Source organism: Anarrhichthys ocellatus, unplaced genomic scaffold (assembly GCF_004355925.1).
Source record: "Anarrhichthys ocellatus isolate YVR2014 unplaced genomic scaffold, GSC_Weel_1.0 scaffold41, whole genome shotgun sequence".
In the NCBI taxonomy this organism is placed as follows: domain Eukaryota; kingdom Metazoa; phylum Chordata; class Actinopteri; order Perciformes; family Anarhichadidae; genus Anarrhichthys; species Anarrhichthys ocellatus.
The window spans coordinates 310,426-327,521 of NW_022280071.1; the positions used below are offsets into that span (position 1 = coordinate 310,426).

A 17,096-nucleotide genomic window follows, 5' to 3' on the forward strand; every position below is an offset into this window, starting at 1 on the left:
TCGAGATATATATCTCGATATCGATATCGAGATATATATCTCGATATATCTGAGAGAGAGAGATCATTTAACTCTTGTGGCAACTTGGAAAAATGTTGAATTTATAGATTCCATTGTTTGCCAATTTTTGTAAAATAAATTATCAAATAAATTGAACTTTTTATAAAAAAAAATGTTTCTGATTTATGGCATGGTAACTGTGTCGTACTGCACAAAAGACATGTTTGTGCTGTTTCCATAGAGGTACAGGACTGTTTAGAGTTCAGAGGGTTAAAGGCTCTTAAAAACCCTTTTACAGCAGAAGTCATCGAAAATATGCGCGCGCATGTTGGCAATAGAAGTGGCGTTTTGCTCCAGCCGTCAAGAGGAATTGGCAAACTTTAAACATTGAATTAAAACGGTTTGCATCAAAATGTCTGAATCGGTTTCCCAACAGCGGACTAAAGTTCTCCAGAACTCCGACAGAGCAACAGGTGTTTCAGTTTAACGAGTGGCCGTGTTAACTCGTGCCTCTCAGCCGAATGTGTTCGTGGTTGCTCGTAGTAACTTCCGTTAATGGTTAGTATTTGTAGATTCCATTTTGAAAGTCATAACTCGGATGAGCGTTATCATTAAGCAGAGAATAGCTGGTCCACCTCCAAAGCCAGCGCCGCCTTAAGAGCCCGAGCCAAATTAGTTGCTAACTTCTCCTCAGTTAACTGAGCCGAGTGATCAACATCTTCGTTCAAGGATTGCCAATGTTGCGCTCAGTGAAGCCGAGTTCACCCGAAGAGAGCCGGACGGAGATGAACGACACCCTTCTCTCTGTTGAGCTCACCTGTGTGGATGAGCTTGACGTGTCGCTGCAGGTAGCGGTCGATCATGAAAACCTTGTTGCAGCCGGGATGAGGGCACGGCCGCTCCTTCACCTCCTCGTGGTGCTCCTTGATGTGCTTCTAAACAGCCCCCCATAGGAAAAGACAGTCATTTATAGATTTATTTTTTTCCATGGACCGTTTCTCCTCCATTCGACCAAAGCCTGCTCCAATTGGTCGATACTGCGCAGACTACAAAGATACCAAAATCCTGTTTTGCATATGACTGCAGAATCAGTTTATAGAGATAAAACGACTGAAACAATATTGTTCTTGTTCTCTTAACAAGTTATGTCACATCCACATGCATCCAAATAATGATGAAAAAAGTGATACATTTGTATATTAGTAATAGTATATGTATTTTTCTATCCACCATATGGCATATCATTCTTTTACTGTACCGACGCATTCCTTATAGTAACATACACACAGTCACTGATGCAATTAATAGCATGTATCACTTAAATAACAGAAATGAATTCTGACCTTCAGACCATCCGGAGCTCTATAGACGGCGGTGCAGCCCTGATACGGACACTTGTAGATGTTGGGCAGCTCCTCTCTGAAACAAGTAGTTTGTAAATGCACGTGTATTCTCTCTTATTCTTTTGTTTTATATAAAATGCTTCCAACTGAGAAACTACATATTTAAATATGATATTTAACTTCTGCTGAATGGAGGATGTGTAGTAAAGGAAATGGAAGACTCAAGCTGTGTACCCTTTCGGTTTGAGCTTGTTCTTCCAGCCGGGTTTGGGTCCTGGTTTTTTCTTTATTTTGGGCTCCACCAGGGCCTTCGTGCTTCTTCTTCTCTTGTTGGGGACGGTCACCCTGCGAGCTCTGGGACACAACGGTTCATTTAACACAGTACCTAGGTCTCTGTCACAATTCAACTTTCAGTCCGTCTTGGCTGTTTAGAAGACCAACTTTTGCTGAAGGACACCTGCACCCACCTCTTGTCTGAGTAGGGCTCGAACATCTCGTCGTCTGATAACCCTCCTTTTCTACTCTCCTCGAAGTCATCCTCGGAGATGAACCTAGAGACAAACAGACACACACACAGGTAGAGTTCTTGTAGAAGTTCTGGCCTTTTTATCAATCTCAATCTGATCACATTAAAAGCTGCAAAGCACCCAAAAACTACAGATATGGAGGTTTTCTCCCACAAATGTATGGTTATAATGGTGCTGTCCCATCGAGCCCGTTTCGATCGGTTCAAATTAAGTCAGATCTGTTTTCCCGGTTAGTACGGTCCGTTTGGGCTGGTGTGAAAGCTGTCAATCAAACCCCGGTGTGGACCATAGACTGTATATAAGAAGTGAGCATGGTCATGGGGAAGTTTGTTATTTTGGCCGTCGCCATCTTGTTTTTTTGCAACCAGTGAAAAAAAGTGATGTAGAAACGCTGTATACGGCTCTGATAACGACCTCTCAATCACAAGGTAGCCCCACCCTTAAGCCTACTCTGCATTATGGTCTGTTTTACTCTAAATGGACCCTAATTTACGAAATGAACATCATGCTGTATTGAAGAAGACTTGAAACTAGAGATTGAGACCATAAACTCATGTTTACTGAGGTAATAAATCAAGAGAGAAGTGGAGTAATTTTCTCATAGACTTCTATGCAACCAGGAGTCGCCCCCTGATGGAAATGAGAAAGTGACAGTATAAGCCACTTCCTCATTGGCTTCACTTCTCAGAACCGGAGGTTGCTGCCTGGTGCGGACCAAACAACTGCTTCCAAGCGGACTCTGTGTGGTTTATTTGTGGCGTGAAAACAAACCAACCATAGGGTTTTATAATAGCTACTATGGGACTTTAGCATGATTTGAAAAGATAAATTACTAATGAATCTATCAGCTGAACTTATCTGTATTTAAGGCCATGTATATGAGTCAGCGCGGGTATTTTTCAATGATGGATAGGTCAAAAACTGTTCTCCATTAAAAAAGTCTGACAGTGATCCCACAGTAATACGCCTCATTTGCGTGTCTGTGCGCTCCCTGACGTTCGTCATCTTGGAGCACGTAATGGGACTTTTGTACAGACCTCTCTCTACTGTTATTCATTATAACATGCGGCCGGTCTGCAGCCAAATAATGCTTATAATCAGTTATTAATCAAAGAACATAAATAAACTAGTGCTGAGCAACGATTAAAATATTTAATCGCGATTAATCGCATGGATTTTTTGCGATTAATCGCATTGTTATGTCAAAGTTCAGTAATGAATTCAAAAGTAGTGTATTGCGCACTTTTATTTTAAAAGTACTGCTATATGAACAAAAGTGAAATAACATTTGGTTCACGAGATGCAGGTAGCATGTTTTATACTTAATGTGAATATAATTCATACTTTGTTGGCATCTTATTCTGAAAACCGGATGTTCATCTGAAGAAACCGGATGTTGTCTCACGTTAATGTTTCCGCTAACTTTCAAAGTCCTTCGCTCGCTCCTGATCTGTGCCGTTTAAATGCGTTTACCGTGAATTTCAGCATATAGGTGCACTAAAGTGTAAGTGTCTGCTGAGTTGACCACGGAGATCTGAGTGTCTGCTGACTTTACCGCAGCGATGTCCAGTAGTCTCCAGGGAGAGCAACAGCTGGTGCAGCTTCTCTCTTTATTTCTGCCCCCCCCCTCGACCAGAAGCGGAAGTCGCCTTTTCTCTACGGCAACCCTGAAGGGACATCATATCTCCAATACAAAACGATAAACATGAGACAGTCTGTTACAATAATAATAAATTAAAAATACGTACCTGTTTTTCTTTTTTCCCCCCCATCTCAAAAGGCTCAAGGACATACACACACACAACTGACTATAGGATGTTTGCTGGCTTTTATCCCACTGTTCTTGTCATCCTCTTGTTGTTATGTCTATGTATTGTCTCTTGTCTTTCAATAAAAAAAAAATGAATGAATAAATAATAATAATAATAAATTTAAAAAATGCATTAACGCGCAATAAAATAATTGTCGGCGTTAATTAATGAATGCGTTAACGCGAAATTAACGCGTTAACTTGCCCAGCACTAAAATAAACACATCACAAGTATTAAAGTACTGCATTAACTTCTGCCAGTCATTTGATTTCTCAACGTGGGTCCTGATGATGCAGGGTGACAATCGCCAAAACTGTCCGATCAATGAGTTACCTGTTCGTCTGTTTACGTCACGTTTAACCCTCTTGGTTCGTTGGGTTGGGGTCATGCAAGAAGTCAGTGTGAACGGGAACCGGACCAGAACTAAAACAACCTATCATTTTTGCCCACTTGGTCCGGACCCAAACTACGGGTGTGAAATCACCCACCAGACGAGAGGAAAGACAGAATCAGATGAGGAAGATAAACTGTGTCTGACCTGTCGGACAGATCGCTGTCAGCGGCCCTGTCCTCCAGCTGGACCGGAGACAACGCCCCCCCGGGACCTGTGAAGTCTAATGGAGGGGAAACCACAACCGTGTCAATACAAGGGTTCATACAGACGCCACACAATCATCTGTGTCAGCAACCGCAGTAGAAGAACAGGTTATTGACATATCTCTGCTTTACCGGTTCATGAAAAATACTCTAAAAACATCCATCACAGATCCTCAGAAAAAAAGAAGAAAGAGGCAGCCATTCAGACATTTATCTATGGAAGATTCTGCTTCAAACCTCCTAGGGACAACGAGAGCGATAAACAGTCACCTGTGTTGCCGGTCCAGTTCACCAGCGCTGAGCTCTGAGTCTGTACAGGAAGTGCAGGTGGACTGTGCTGAGCCAGAGTGCTTATACTTCCATTCCCGCTGGGCTGCCCTTCTTCATCTTCCTCCTCCTCCGACATCGCTCTGTCACCGTTGCCACTAACCAACGCTCCACCGTATAAGTCCATGGCGTACCCAGGGTTGGCGGCGGCAGCGCACTGGGCATCCATGACATACCTGTGGCCGTCGACACAGCTCCAAACGGCCTTGACGGAGCCCCAGCACCGGTCCTCCAGCACCTCCCTCAGGTTGGGGCAGGAGCGGCAGGCCTCTCCGTGGTGGTGGGCCCAGGACACCAGGCTGTGGAGGCACTCGGGGTCTGAGGTGAAGGACTGTGGTGCTGAAAGGAGAACAGCAGAATGTCCCCAACAGAGTAATGCGATGGGTTAACTTGTTTCATGTGATGGAAGCAAAAGTAAAGAGTTGAAAGCTTTTATTTACTTGTTGAGGCGTGGTTTACCGAGGCCTCTGGACACTTCTTACTGAAATAGAAACAAACGGTTGTTTGTATTTGTAGATTTTTCTGCCTGAACAATTGAGAATCTTTTTTTTTTTGTTTTTTTTTCTTGGGACTCACCAGCTTTTCAGGTTCTCTTTCCCAACAGGTGGGAGGTTGACTCTCTGCAGAAATCTGAGCAGGATGCCGTGGCACTTGTAGAATTTGGAGTGGCATTTCTTGCAGATGAACTCTGACAAGCGGGTGTCGCGGTCCAACTGGACCCCGACCAGCCGCTGGAAGTCCGTGTGGAACAGAAGGGGCGACTGGGCCGCTGCGTCCGACTCATCGTCGACGATGCCGATGGAATCCTGAGGCCACTTGTCGAAAGCGTGCCGCATGCTGCGCGGCGAAAACTTCCCATGGCAGAGCCGACAGATGGCCGTTGACAGTCTGCCTGCTGGGAAAAGTAACAGGTCAGTGTTTCTTTTAACTGCCATGAGCCAAAAAATCTGCAAATAGAAGCTAATGGGTCTCCAAGAGAAAACCGAGTCAAGTAGCGGATCTGTAATGAAAAGGATATCAGAGCGAACTCCATTTAAATAAATCTGCAAATTAAACTTTACTTTGTCTATGTCAAATGCGCGCACAAAACATGGCTGAAGACATTTAATTTAAATTAAGACTCTTCCAATAAGCATACACCGTTAAAAACTACTCCGATTTCCACACACATGATTATGGTGATAGTAGAATATTGCGAGGGAACAGAAAGAAAAAGCCGCTATACTTATTAACTGCCTTCTTATTGAATGGGGTTTGGTGTGACTTTCTATCTCAAGAAGACAGAAGGCAAATATAAGGGTCTGGCACTGACACACACCTGAAGCTCTAGACTTGCTCTCTGGATGTTTTTGTGAGTCGTCGGCTGCCGTCACACTGCAGACTGCGGTCTTGTCCTCTGCGGCAGCGTCATCGTGGTAGAAACTGTCCGAGGTTGCAGGGACGGTCTTCCGAGGTCTCCCTCTGTTTCCAGGTGGCCTCTTCTCCTCCTCACTGACGCTCCCCGTTGTCCTGCTGCTCTGTCGCGAAGTCGACGACTTTGGACGTCTGCTTTTCTTCTTCATAGTTAGTTCTAAACCCGGACTCTTCAGCAGCTGATCCCGGTGATGGAGCCCTGCTTCCTGTGCCACTGTGGAGATTTAAAGAGCAAGCCAATTCCAATGAGTTCCTATCTTATCAATTTCTGCAGAATAAACAGTTACTTAAATAATGCCTAATCTTAAAATGAAAGCTCATGTTATATTAGTTATATGTATATATGTCCAACAATATTTTCTTATTTGTCTTGGAGCAAGCTACTATTTCCCAAATCCTACGTGCAACAACATACGTTCTTCCTATTTTAAACATTCATACATTGATTCTAAGTTAAAATGTAGTTTTGGCACGAGCAGCATTTACTCATATAAGACACCACTTGGTCTGATTACTCTATTCTTTGCCGCACCACTATTTATTGGGGACCATATTTGCAAATCCAGTGCAGTTTCATGAATATGATATGACGTAAAGAAGAAAAGTGGATTAAAAACAAATAACACTAGTTGGAGTTGCATTCAAAAACCGCGCTAACAGTAAATAAGATAAATATAGCATTTCAACATTGACGTCGTTGTTTCAATTGCTTTTCGGTAAGACCGACAGATAAAAAAAAGTCTGGAATATTCTAATTTTGACGTTACGACATAATTTCTGAGTCGCTGTTCATCTCAACAAGCTAACGTTAGCTGGTTAGCCTGAGTGAGCCTGCTCACGTCTGCTAGCTAGTGTCAAAATGTCATGTCGTCGTTCTGAATGGTGCAGCCCTGCGGCACAGCCTACCGTCAGACTGTCTGAATCCGAGCACCTCAAGTGCATGTTGCTTTTGAACATAAAATATGTTTTCACGGGCCTGAACACAGCTCTGTGGTCTCAACGCTGCTCGGCTCCCAGTTGTAAACACTAGAACCCGGAAGTGCTAATTTACCGGAACAAAACGCAGGAGAAGATATGATACAGCGCCACCCGCCGTCCATACAAAATAATGTAACCAGTGAAATACAACTAACATGACCAACATACTTTACATATTCAATGTTCCAAATGAATGCATGTAGAGAGTAGGCTTTGTTATCTTCATGGCATTATTAGCTGCTGGAAAAGCTTATCATGAATGGCTTCATGCAGACATACAGTATGGAGGATGTGATTTTAACCGGCTCGAATAAGGCCGAGCTCACAGTTTTATGCTCCTTTATGCTCGTTGTGGCAATCTGAAATATATTATTTTGTATGTATGTGCACTTGTGTTAATAAATAGAAATAGGCCCTAATAATAAATGCAAATGGTGTGTATAGAAATACAAAGATTTTTATTGTCGTCTTATTTTTTATATTTTAAGATCCCCCAGACATGTTTTAAGACATAACAAATGCTCTGTTTTCATTAATAATCTATTTCAGTTTTTTTCCTCAATGAAAAATCCATATTCTATGAATAGAAAGATATTTTTTATTTCAAAACTTTAATTATCATTAAATGAATATAGTTTGAGAAAAAAGCAATGGTGCTCAGTAAAGAAACAGTTTCTCATAGTAGTAACAATATTTCAATATATAATTAATATATATGTATATAATCACATATATATACATATGTATATATATAATCACACATGTATATATATATATGCATATGTGTATATATGTGCCTATGTATATACATGTTTGTATATAAACTGTATGGTTGCAAATGCATGCACAGAGATGATGTACTGTAAATGGGTCACAGATGCACTGCTAAACCTGGGTTTGTGCACACGTCTGAAAACAGCTGCGATAAGATCTTGTGAGCATCATGCTGTCTCCATCACTTCTGTCTGCACCGCACAGATTTGCATAAAGGGGGAAACTGACTCATGTTGTAGAGAAACCAATATGATGTAGTGGTTGTTTTTTGTGTTTGTATTTATTTATTTTATTGTATGTATTTATTTTCTAACAAAACCCTGAAACCCTCAAAAACCTTTTTTTTTTATTATTATCTTCTGCATTTTTTTTTTTTTGTCAATTTGCTGTGTGTGTGCGTGTGTGTTTTGTATGTGCACTGTGTCAGACAGAGAGCTCATGAACATAACCTGCACTTTTCCATCACAAACAACCAGTTTATTTTCAAGAGACAAATGCCACCTGGACATCTGCTCCTATAAATGTATACAAACACACCAACCCCCACACATTCAGTGTGTGGGGGTCATTCTGTCATGCAGGAATCTTACTTATCATATTCCAATCTATAACATGCTCAACCCTCTAACATGAGGAGAAATTTAGGAGGTAAACAATTCAGATCATCATATGCTACACAAAAGTACTAAGAGGAAGATTTTCTAGCTGCATGTAACAGTAAAGATAATCAAATAGAGTTCTGTGCTATACATTGATGGAGTAATTAAATATTTTGGGAAAAACCGCTCATTTAACTCTTGGCCAGGAAACAAAGAAGTATGTTTCCCAAAAATGTTTAACTTGCTTTAAGAAATGGTGTTATTTGGATTGTGAGTAATTTTGTTCAAAGTCATGTTTCCACACGGGGCTCGACAGTATTGCCAGTTTGCCATTGACAACCATTTTGAAAACCTGGCACCCAATTTTAGGCATTTGATCCCCATCAGTGGAAACAACTTTTGAATACATTTCTAATATAGTTGTTGCATTAGTGATATTTAAATATTGCTGGTTACAGTCAGAACCAGACAACGCTGCATGTGTGTTGTTAGTTCGTTTACGATGAGTTTTTTTGAGGAGAAGAGTTCGACTAATTAGGGTTAACTTTTACGAATTAGCACATAACAGGCAATGGCGGATTTCAATTAAAAGAGATGCAATCTGGATAACTCTGAAGATTCAGCTCCATTTCCACGTAGTTATTCATTTGTTAAATTTAGTTTCCCTTCTTGAAGAGATGTGGCAGGTCATCCTATCCTTATCCTTACGACACTTAACACATTTAAATGCTGTTGACCTTGATTTAACAGATATGACCTGATGAATGTAAAATGGCTTCTCGTTTCAGATGTGCTTTGGTCTTCACCACCTCCTGAGAAAAAAAAAGACACGTGACTTTTTAGCTGCTGATGGCTTTCTCTATTTGCTGGTTTAGAGCTGGACAGGTAGTGTGCTGTGGTTTTAATCAGAACCATTTTGCTGGAAACCGAACCATACAGTGCACGTTCGCCATCAAACCAAACAATGAGCTAAAAGATGCTATAAAAGCTCCATAGAGCTGCAGATTTGGCAGATAATTCCCCACTGGTTAGCTAACGGCCGCCGCTCTGCACTGAGCTCATACGGCGGTCACAGCTGATCAGTGTGAACACTGTTAGCTCTGCCAGCGCTGTGTTTGTGCCGTTAGCTGCTAGGCGCCGGTTCAGCCTAGCAGTGGAGGCAATAGAAACGCTCTGAAAAATTCGAATTCAGCACATTAAGTGCATCTTTAATCTTTCATCACATATACACAGTTCCAAAATCTGCATATGTGATGATGGATTAGTACACGATATATAACCTAAATGTAGTTAGGCTATATATAGTACTTATAAACCACAGAATTACATCAAATAACAAAGAATGATATCGCATAAAACACGTGCCTCTGTCCATGCTAATCTCTTTTAGACAAGTCGCTTAGAATGTCTATTTGTTGTCTGAGTGCTTCTTGATGGATTAGTTCGAGCCAGAGACCAGTTCCTTGTAGTCGCTGTAAAGTTCTAATATTGAAAAGATCTGCAGCCATTCTGTCAGCGCTCCCCCTGCACGAAGTTACACCACAAGCTGTTTTTCTCGTCGTGATAAGATCAGTGAGGTTTTTTTAGTAAGACTGGCAAACATATCACAGATCACCTCGGTGATCATGTGTGAAAAGTCTGTCGCTCTCACACACATCTGTTCTTCCTGCATCTTTCTGTGTAAACCACACTTTAATACACATCAGCTAAACCTCTGTCCCTCCTGATGCTTATCAGGAGAGGCTGCTGGTCTGTGGTGCAATGCACGACTTGATCTGCACGTCTCTTTATTCACTGTAGGCAGCGAGCAACAACACCTGCTCCTAAAAAGGTGAATCTTACCATGACGTTTTATTTTACAATCTTGTCAGTAATTTGACAATTCTGATTAGATTATATTACATTTACTTGGGGCTTGCACGGTGGTGTGGTGGCTAGCACTGTTCTCTCACAGCAAGAGGATAAGCGGTGAATGATAATGTAAGGATTAGGACATAGAATGGCCTAATATAAAACATTTAGCCTAGCATACTACATTTAGTATTTTTTGTTGTTAGTTAACAACGATGACGTACGTAAGTGTGCACACGCAGTTTGGCACCAGATGTACGGCGGTTTGTGATTGCTTGTTGAAGCCACCCGCTTTTCAGTTTAACAAGTGACCGTGTTAACTGGTGACTTGACATTACCCCAACCTTTACCCCTAACCCTAACCTAATCCCCAACCTTAACCCGTAACATCATTTTTGGCCCCCATGAGAAAGGACTTGGGAAAGTGCTTTCAGATGATGTTTGTCAACCTGACCAGCACTTGGTTTAAGGCATACTGATGCTTTTAGAATGCGAAGATGGCATTTCTTTAACATTTGTGAACACATAGGCCTTCATAGTAACAGCTTGCTTCTCTCTTAACTCTTGTCTTTTTCAATGGAATTCAGTCTAAAGTTACTTATAACTTAGGGATAAGTTATGATCTCAATCAAATAAATGTATATCTTGTTGTTAGTTTCTGTTCTTAATGTATTTCATGTCTCTTATCAACAGATCTATTGCTCGGCGTGTGATAAAGTGCATGGGTGACTTCCTGTTAATCAAAATTGCAAAGACGCCCACTCTGGTGGTTTTTCTGAGAGTCGCCAAGTATGTGATCCTGAGAACATATGAGCAGCTATAAGTGAGATCAGAGCAGATGACTTGACGGACAGCAAAGACAGAGGAGCATCATCGCTTCTACACCGAGGACATCATGAGGACTCTGAGCTTCACAGTGGGACTCCTGCTGTTGATCACTGTTTACTACTGCACTGCCATGCGTAAGTTTAGTTTTTTATTTCATTATTTAATTTCATTTATAGATTGTTAGTCTACATAATTATCTGATTATCCAATGTTTTTCATCCTGTTAACTTTCGATTAACATTTTGAAAATAAAGTTGGTATTTAAAAAAATAATAATTCTGTATTTTGCCATCACTGTTTGAGCACGCGTACTTTGAGTTCAATCTTGTTTACTGAAATTCCTAACTAAAGGTGAAGTCAAAGCACACAATTTATCGTTCCCTTTAAGGGTAATTACATCAACACAATACAAACTTGTTTTTTGGGGGAATTTTGTATTAGTATTTTTACAGTGCGAATGCACATCCCCAAACATCTGTACGGTTTGATAATGAAAATGTATAATGTAACAAACTTATGAAGCCTGATGAAATGTGTCGCTTTAAATGATTTCATTTTGTTCAGTACTTGTCGTGTGTCGAGGTCAGTGAATGGCAGCGTGTTCTGCCACTGATTCTGGTTTTCTTTTGTCTTTCCAGCTCATGCATTGAACCAAATATCGCCTGGATCGTGCTGCTTTAAATTCTTCACAGGAAGGGTGCCGCGCAAGCAAATCGTCTCCGTCACCAAGACCCACAGCAGCTGTCGTGAAAAGGCATTTGTGTATGTTAGACATTGGTTTCCGTCACTAGAGCCACCCTCACCACAGCAATGATGCTACACCACCTTATGTTTGAACATAAAAACAAAAAGAATAAAGAAAATGAGTAAATAAATATCACATTTCAAGGAAGAATGTATTTTCTGGCCCTGACTTGCTATGGATTTATTTATTTTTTGCAGGGTCAGCACTGCCAAAGGGAAAGAGATCTGCATGAGCCAGACTGTGGACTGGGCACAGGAAGCTTTCAAGGGACAGCAAGTCATCTAGTGCTCGTCCTCATGGTCACTGAACCTCCAGCCGTTTTCTACTTCGTGCAACCATTAACAATTTTACTGATTAACCCTTGTTTTGCTTTGTTCTTCATATTTCCATTTTGCCAAATGTATCGATGCATGCGTTCATGAAACAAAAACGAAAAATAAATGCTGATGAATATCAGGTTGTATGTCGCTTAATCAAACTGAAGAAGTTTATCAGATTTGTGAGATTTCAGAGCTCAACACTAACTTTTAAAGGGATCAGCCTTTGGTTGCCAAAACTAACAATATGGTTGCCATTTTTCAGTCACCTTATATTGTGAGTAATTGAGATACTATGCAGTTATACGCCAGTTCTTACGAAAGTCTTGTCAATGGCGGTGTTCATCGGCCCGCCACGAGTTGTGTCACATATCGAGGTGTTGTCTCAATAACAGATGACTGAGAGCACGTGAGTAAAAGCACCAACGTGCAGCGTTGTCTGGTTCTGCTTCTAACTCTACTAGCAATATTTAAATATCACTAATGCAACACATATCTAAAATGTATTTAAAGTTGTTGCCACTGATGTCAACCAAAGGCCAAGAATTGGTTGCCAATTGCCGATGCAACCTGGCAACCCTTACTGTAAAGTCCTGCATATTGAAATGTATGCTATAGAGATTTTTTTGTACAGGAGACATATCATGTATGTTTCCAGGTTTATACTTGTATGTTGAGTTTCTACTCAAACATGTCTACACTCTAATGTTAAAAAAAACATTTTATTTCCCCCATACTGTCTGTGTGAATATACCTGTATTCACTCTTTGTCTGAGCTCGTTTCACTGGAATTGCATTGCTATGCAACAGCTTGGGTCCACGTTTTCTTCCTGTCAGCTGGTTTCATTCACATGCACTGCAGCTGGAAATAAACAGGGACACATGTAGAATGTTTACATTTTAAACATGGTTAATGTATTGTATAAGTTGTGACATCACAACCGTACAGAAATCCTGTCTGAATGGTGGGCTGTGTACATTTCTCTGTGGATTGAGTTTCTCTGTATTTATACAGCACTTAGACCTGCTTTAAAAAAAAAAGACACGAAAATCTCACTTTTGACAATGTGGGATCTTTGAATTAGCAGTTGGTCCAGGAAAGTACGTCTTTTCACATCTTACAAAGGAGAGGAACTGAATCCTATAGGGTAACATTTTACTCACAGTGACTCAACCCCTAAATTATCTTTCTCATGTCTACAAGTGAATGCAAGACACGTCATTATCTAGAATGCCCAATCAAATATGGGCATTCTGACAAGTTTCCTGATTTGAGTGAGATGTACACACACCGTGACACACGGGGTACATCCCAAGTCTCTTAATTGCATATCCGTTTCCCTCACTTGGGTCCTTTCCTTGCGTCTTAGTCCCTCCCACCAGGGATGCATGGAGGAAACCATGCGAGGAGAGAGGAACGAGGAAATATGTTTTAAGAGACATGAGACGTCCTTTCCACATCAGGTGAAGCGATGTCTGTTTCTGATGACGGAGGATCAGCTGATCACAGCTGGATCAGCTGTCAGTTGGCTTTAACAGCTGGAGAGACTTTTGATCACATGATCACTGTACTTAATACTAGTTACTAATAACTAATAAAGACACACAGTAATCACCACTGTAGAGGTGTTTCTCTCTGTAGTCTGTTAACAAACTGTGTCCTGTTTATAAGCTCAGGATCCATTTCTACCGGCGGAATGCGATCGTCTTATGAATTATTTGCATCTGTACGTTTTGAAATTCAGATTATGACGTCATTATTAAATAACCCAGAATATGATTATTGTTTCTCTTAAATGATAAAACTCATCAAACCCGACAATCAGGAATGAACAGCCTCACGTGACTGAATGAAATGATGATAAATGATGTAAAAAGTGTTTTCTCTCTCTCTCTCTCTCTCTCTCTCTCTCTCTCTCTCTCTCTCTCTCTCTCTCTCTCTCTCTCTCTCTCTATATATATCTATATATATATCTATATATCTATATATCTATATCTCTATATATCTATATCTATATATATATATATCTATATCTCTATATATATATCTATATATATATATCTCTATATATATATATCTCTATATATATATATCTATATATATCTATCTATATATATCTATATCTATATATATCTATCTATATATATATCTATATCTATATCTATATATATATATATATATCTATATATAATTTGGGTCGTGGGTCGCGGCTTGTCATTAAGGGGTGATGGTGGGTCCCGCAGCCAGACCAGTTGAGAACCACTGATCTAGAAGAGGTCAAAGTTCACACAGTCAATTAGGGCCTGCATAATTTGGCACAGTATATTAAGAAAAGTAACCACAGAAAGTTAGCATTGAGAAAAAAAAGAAAATATCCACATGTGTAAATTGTAATACTGCAGCATGTTAAAATGGATTGAAATGGTTCAATCTTCTAGTATGGGTCACCATACACCAACATCTGCCACAGCCTTTGCCCCGAAAATGTGAGGAATGAACGAGAATTACTTGCTACATTGTGTAATTGCAAATAATCCCACCATGAAGTCTGTTTCATATCCCATGCCAAGGAGTTCAGTTCCATTTGTTCAAAAGAATATCTCAATGACGAAATCATTTCAAATTTGATACAGTTTGTTCTATTATTTGCAAGGATTTATGAGAATTTTTTACGCCTTGCTTGAAATGGGCTATACAACTACAATTATCATCATCATTAAATTGCATAATCACATTTGGTGGAAATCTAGGTCATAGGTTGAATCAAATACAGCCACCATATGTTTTCAGTCATTTTGAATATTTAGCAAAAACCTTTTACCACCATATTTATTTGATTATTTATTTATATAATGTGGTATCGGTGTTTACTTTTTAATTTGTTTTTTATTCATTCATTAATATGAATTAGAGCCTTCCCAGTACCGTACAGTAGGTGGCAGTATACACCTTTAAGCTGGGTTTACAATCTGCCGTGACGAAACACAAAGAAGAAGAAGAAGGAGGAGGAAAAGCAGAAGAACAAGACGGTGCAGTGTAATCATGGCCACAGCTGACGGTGGGGCGAAGCCCCTTCAAAATGCTATGAAAATGGCTAAAGTAGCAATACAGCTGGACGGAGAGAACAAACACAAGGTAGAGAGCTACCCGTGCTGCGACACAGCTTGACAGCAACGATAACGTGAAGGTTTAACCCGACAGGAAACTAGTCTGTAGTGATGTAAACAGACGGAAGGGGGCGGGAACCGTTCGTGGGTTAGCTAGCTAACCTGTCATTTAAAGTTGTGCGTTGTTTTCATGTTGAAAGGACCAACGAGAGCCATTCAACACTCAACGTCATATTATTTATTGTATACATTTTACTTGTCATTAAATGTATCCACTTCTAACTTCTACCTTTCTTTTTTACTGACTACTTTTGTAGTTGATATCACTTCATATAATTTTCTAAGAAAGAAGGAGTTAGCATGTTATTCCAAAGGCACGAGCGCTTTGTTACTTTTAATACTTTAGAATGCTAATAAAACTTAGCAGTAAACATCGTTATTAACTTTCATAATAGGTTAAATTTCGTCAGATAGCTCGACGCAATACGCTATCTCAAACATTACAATTACATGTTTTTCATCAATATACTGTAAAATATTACCATTCTACGTACTGGCTTTCTCATAAGTAAATTATATAACTTATGTAAGTAAATGAAATATCAAGTCTATTAGGACATTTGACAATAACGTTACATATCTTCATCTCTAAATGCTTTCTTCTTAACATTTCTGAGCTCTACAAGATTGAATCCAACACCTTTTTTTAACTGGGAGTTCAAAACAGCATTTTCTGCTTGACTAATCAAATTTAGCAACAAGGGCTGATTGTATGTTTAATGGTGGCTTGCTTCTATTACCATGACTCACCTCGGGGATGAAAAGCAAACTGTACAGGAACTGCTTGTGTAGTTCATGTTGCACATAGAGCCTAGATCGTATGGTATATACAGTGCAGGTAAATAGTATTTTTTTAATGGGTTATCTTGATATAGAACAAATACAGGGGACCAGTACAGTAAAACAATGTCTGTCCATCCATCATATACCCACTGGGTGGGCTGGAGTCTATCCCAATATGAGAGGCAGTGTACAGCTGGACATGTCACCAGTTTATCATCAAACTTAAAATGGTGACTTAGCCTAAAATATGTTACAGCCCATATTCAGTATTAACCTGTAAATACAGAACAGAAAAGTCACGACTGGTTCCTGAAAGAAGAGTGCCTAGTCAGTACAATTAGTTCTGGTGTTGTGTAAAATGTAGGACGTAAATGTTGAAACGGCCGGATAAGTTTTGTTCAGCAAGATAATTTTCACAAATAAACACCTTTTTACCAGCTTTTTAACCGTAACTGCAATCGTCACAGTGTGTTTAGAAATGCTGGAATTAAGACAATTCAACAAGCAACAAAACACAACACAATAAATTGGTAATTTTAGACCTTTGTTTTTTTAGAATTGCATCACACTATTGTAAGGTAAAAGAGCAGGACAACCACTTCTAAACATTGACATTTCATTACACTCTACCATTGTCTCTTTCAACTAACTCTAACTACATCTGAACTGATGAATGCAGTGCATGGAAATCTCTCCTGGTCATGTATCATTTATTACTGTCGATTTTATCTGAAGATTTGTTTCGAAACCATCTGCTTTTTCAGCTTGACTAGTCGAATTTTGCAACAATGGCAAATACTATTTTTATTGTCTCATTATTGGCAGTAGCTATTATTGTTATATTTACTGCATATCACAAAAATAATAATAAAATACTGCATGGTCTTTCTGCAGGAAGCTTACTGTGAATACCTCCGGACGATAAACTACATATCACATGCACTTTTGGAGGAAGCTGGTTCGCAAGGTAAGATCTGAGCAGCGACATAGATGACTGATGATAAAACACACACCTACATATATATATATATATAT

General features: G+C 39.8%; 3 protein-coding genes across 6 annotated transcripts in view; 2 read left to right on the forward strand and 1 right to left on the reverse strand.

The window, feature by feature from the left end:
- Window positions 1-71: 71 nt before the first annotated feature.
- On the reverse strand, window positions 72-7,061 carry znf276 (zinc finger protein 276). Of its 3 annotated transcripts, none has more exons than XM_031868187.1 (10): window positions 6,925-7,061; window positions 5,924-6,232; window positions 5,182-5,497; window positions 5,046-5,086; window positions 4,549-4,944; window positions 4,220-4,295; window positions 1,811-1,894; window positions 1,578-1,697; window positions 1,344-1,419; window positions 72-935 (listed from the first exon to the last, which is right to left on the reverse strand). In XM_031868187.1, the coding sequence occupies exons 2-10, from the start codon at window positions 6,165-6,167 to the stop codon at window positions 762-764; spliced, it is 1,527 nt and encodes a 508-aa protein (XP_031724047.1). In that variant the 5' UTR covers window positions 6,168-6,232; window positions 6,925-7,061; the 3' UTR covers window positions 72-761. The 3 variants fall into 3 exon arrangements, with proteins under 3 accessions (XP_031724047.1, XP_031724045.1, XP_031724046.1); XM_031868185.1 differs by having other exon boundaries at window positions 5,182-5,500; XM_031868186.1 differs by lacking the exon at window positions 6,925-7,061 and having other exon boundaries at window positions 5,182-5,500; window positions 5,924-6,913.
- A 3,916-nt stretch (window positions 7,062-10,977) lies between these two features.
- LOC116394845 (C-C motif chemokine 4-like) lies at window positions 10,978-12,248 on the forward strand. Its single transcript, XM_031868189.1, has 3 exons — window positions 10,978-11,182; window positions 11,687-11,810; window positions 11,991-12,248. The coding sequence occupies exons 1-3, from the start codon at window positions 11,116-11,118 to the stop codon at window positions 12,076-12,078; spliced, it is 279 nt and encodes a 92-aa protein (XP_031724049.1). The 5' UTR covers window positions 10,978-11,115; the 3' UTR covers window positions 12,079-12,248.
- Window positions 12,249-15,123: 2,875 nt separating this feature from the next.
- The window catches only part of vps9d1 (VPS9 domain containing 1), a 40,792-nt gene continuing 38,819 nt past the window's right edge, over window positions 15,124-17,096 (forward strand). For both annotated transcript variants that reach the window (XM_031868160.1, XM_031868161.1), the window contains exons 1-2: window positions 15,124-15,246; window positions 16,956-17,028. In XM_031868160.1, coding sequence (XP_031724020.1) covers window positions 15,154-15,246; window positions 16,956-17,028 — 166 coding nt within the window. In that variant the 5' untranslated portion in view covers window positions 15,124-15,153. The remainder of the gene's footprint in view (window positions 15,247-16,955; window positions 17,029-17,096) is intronic.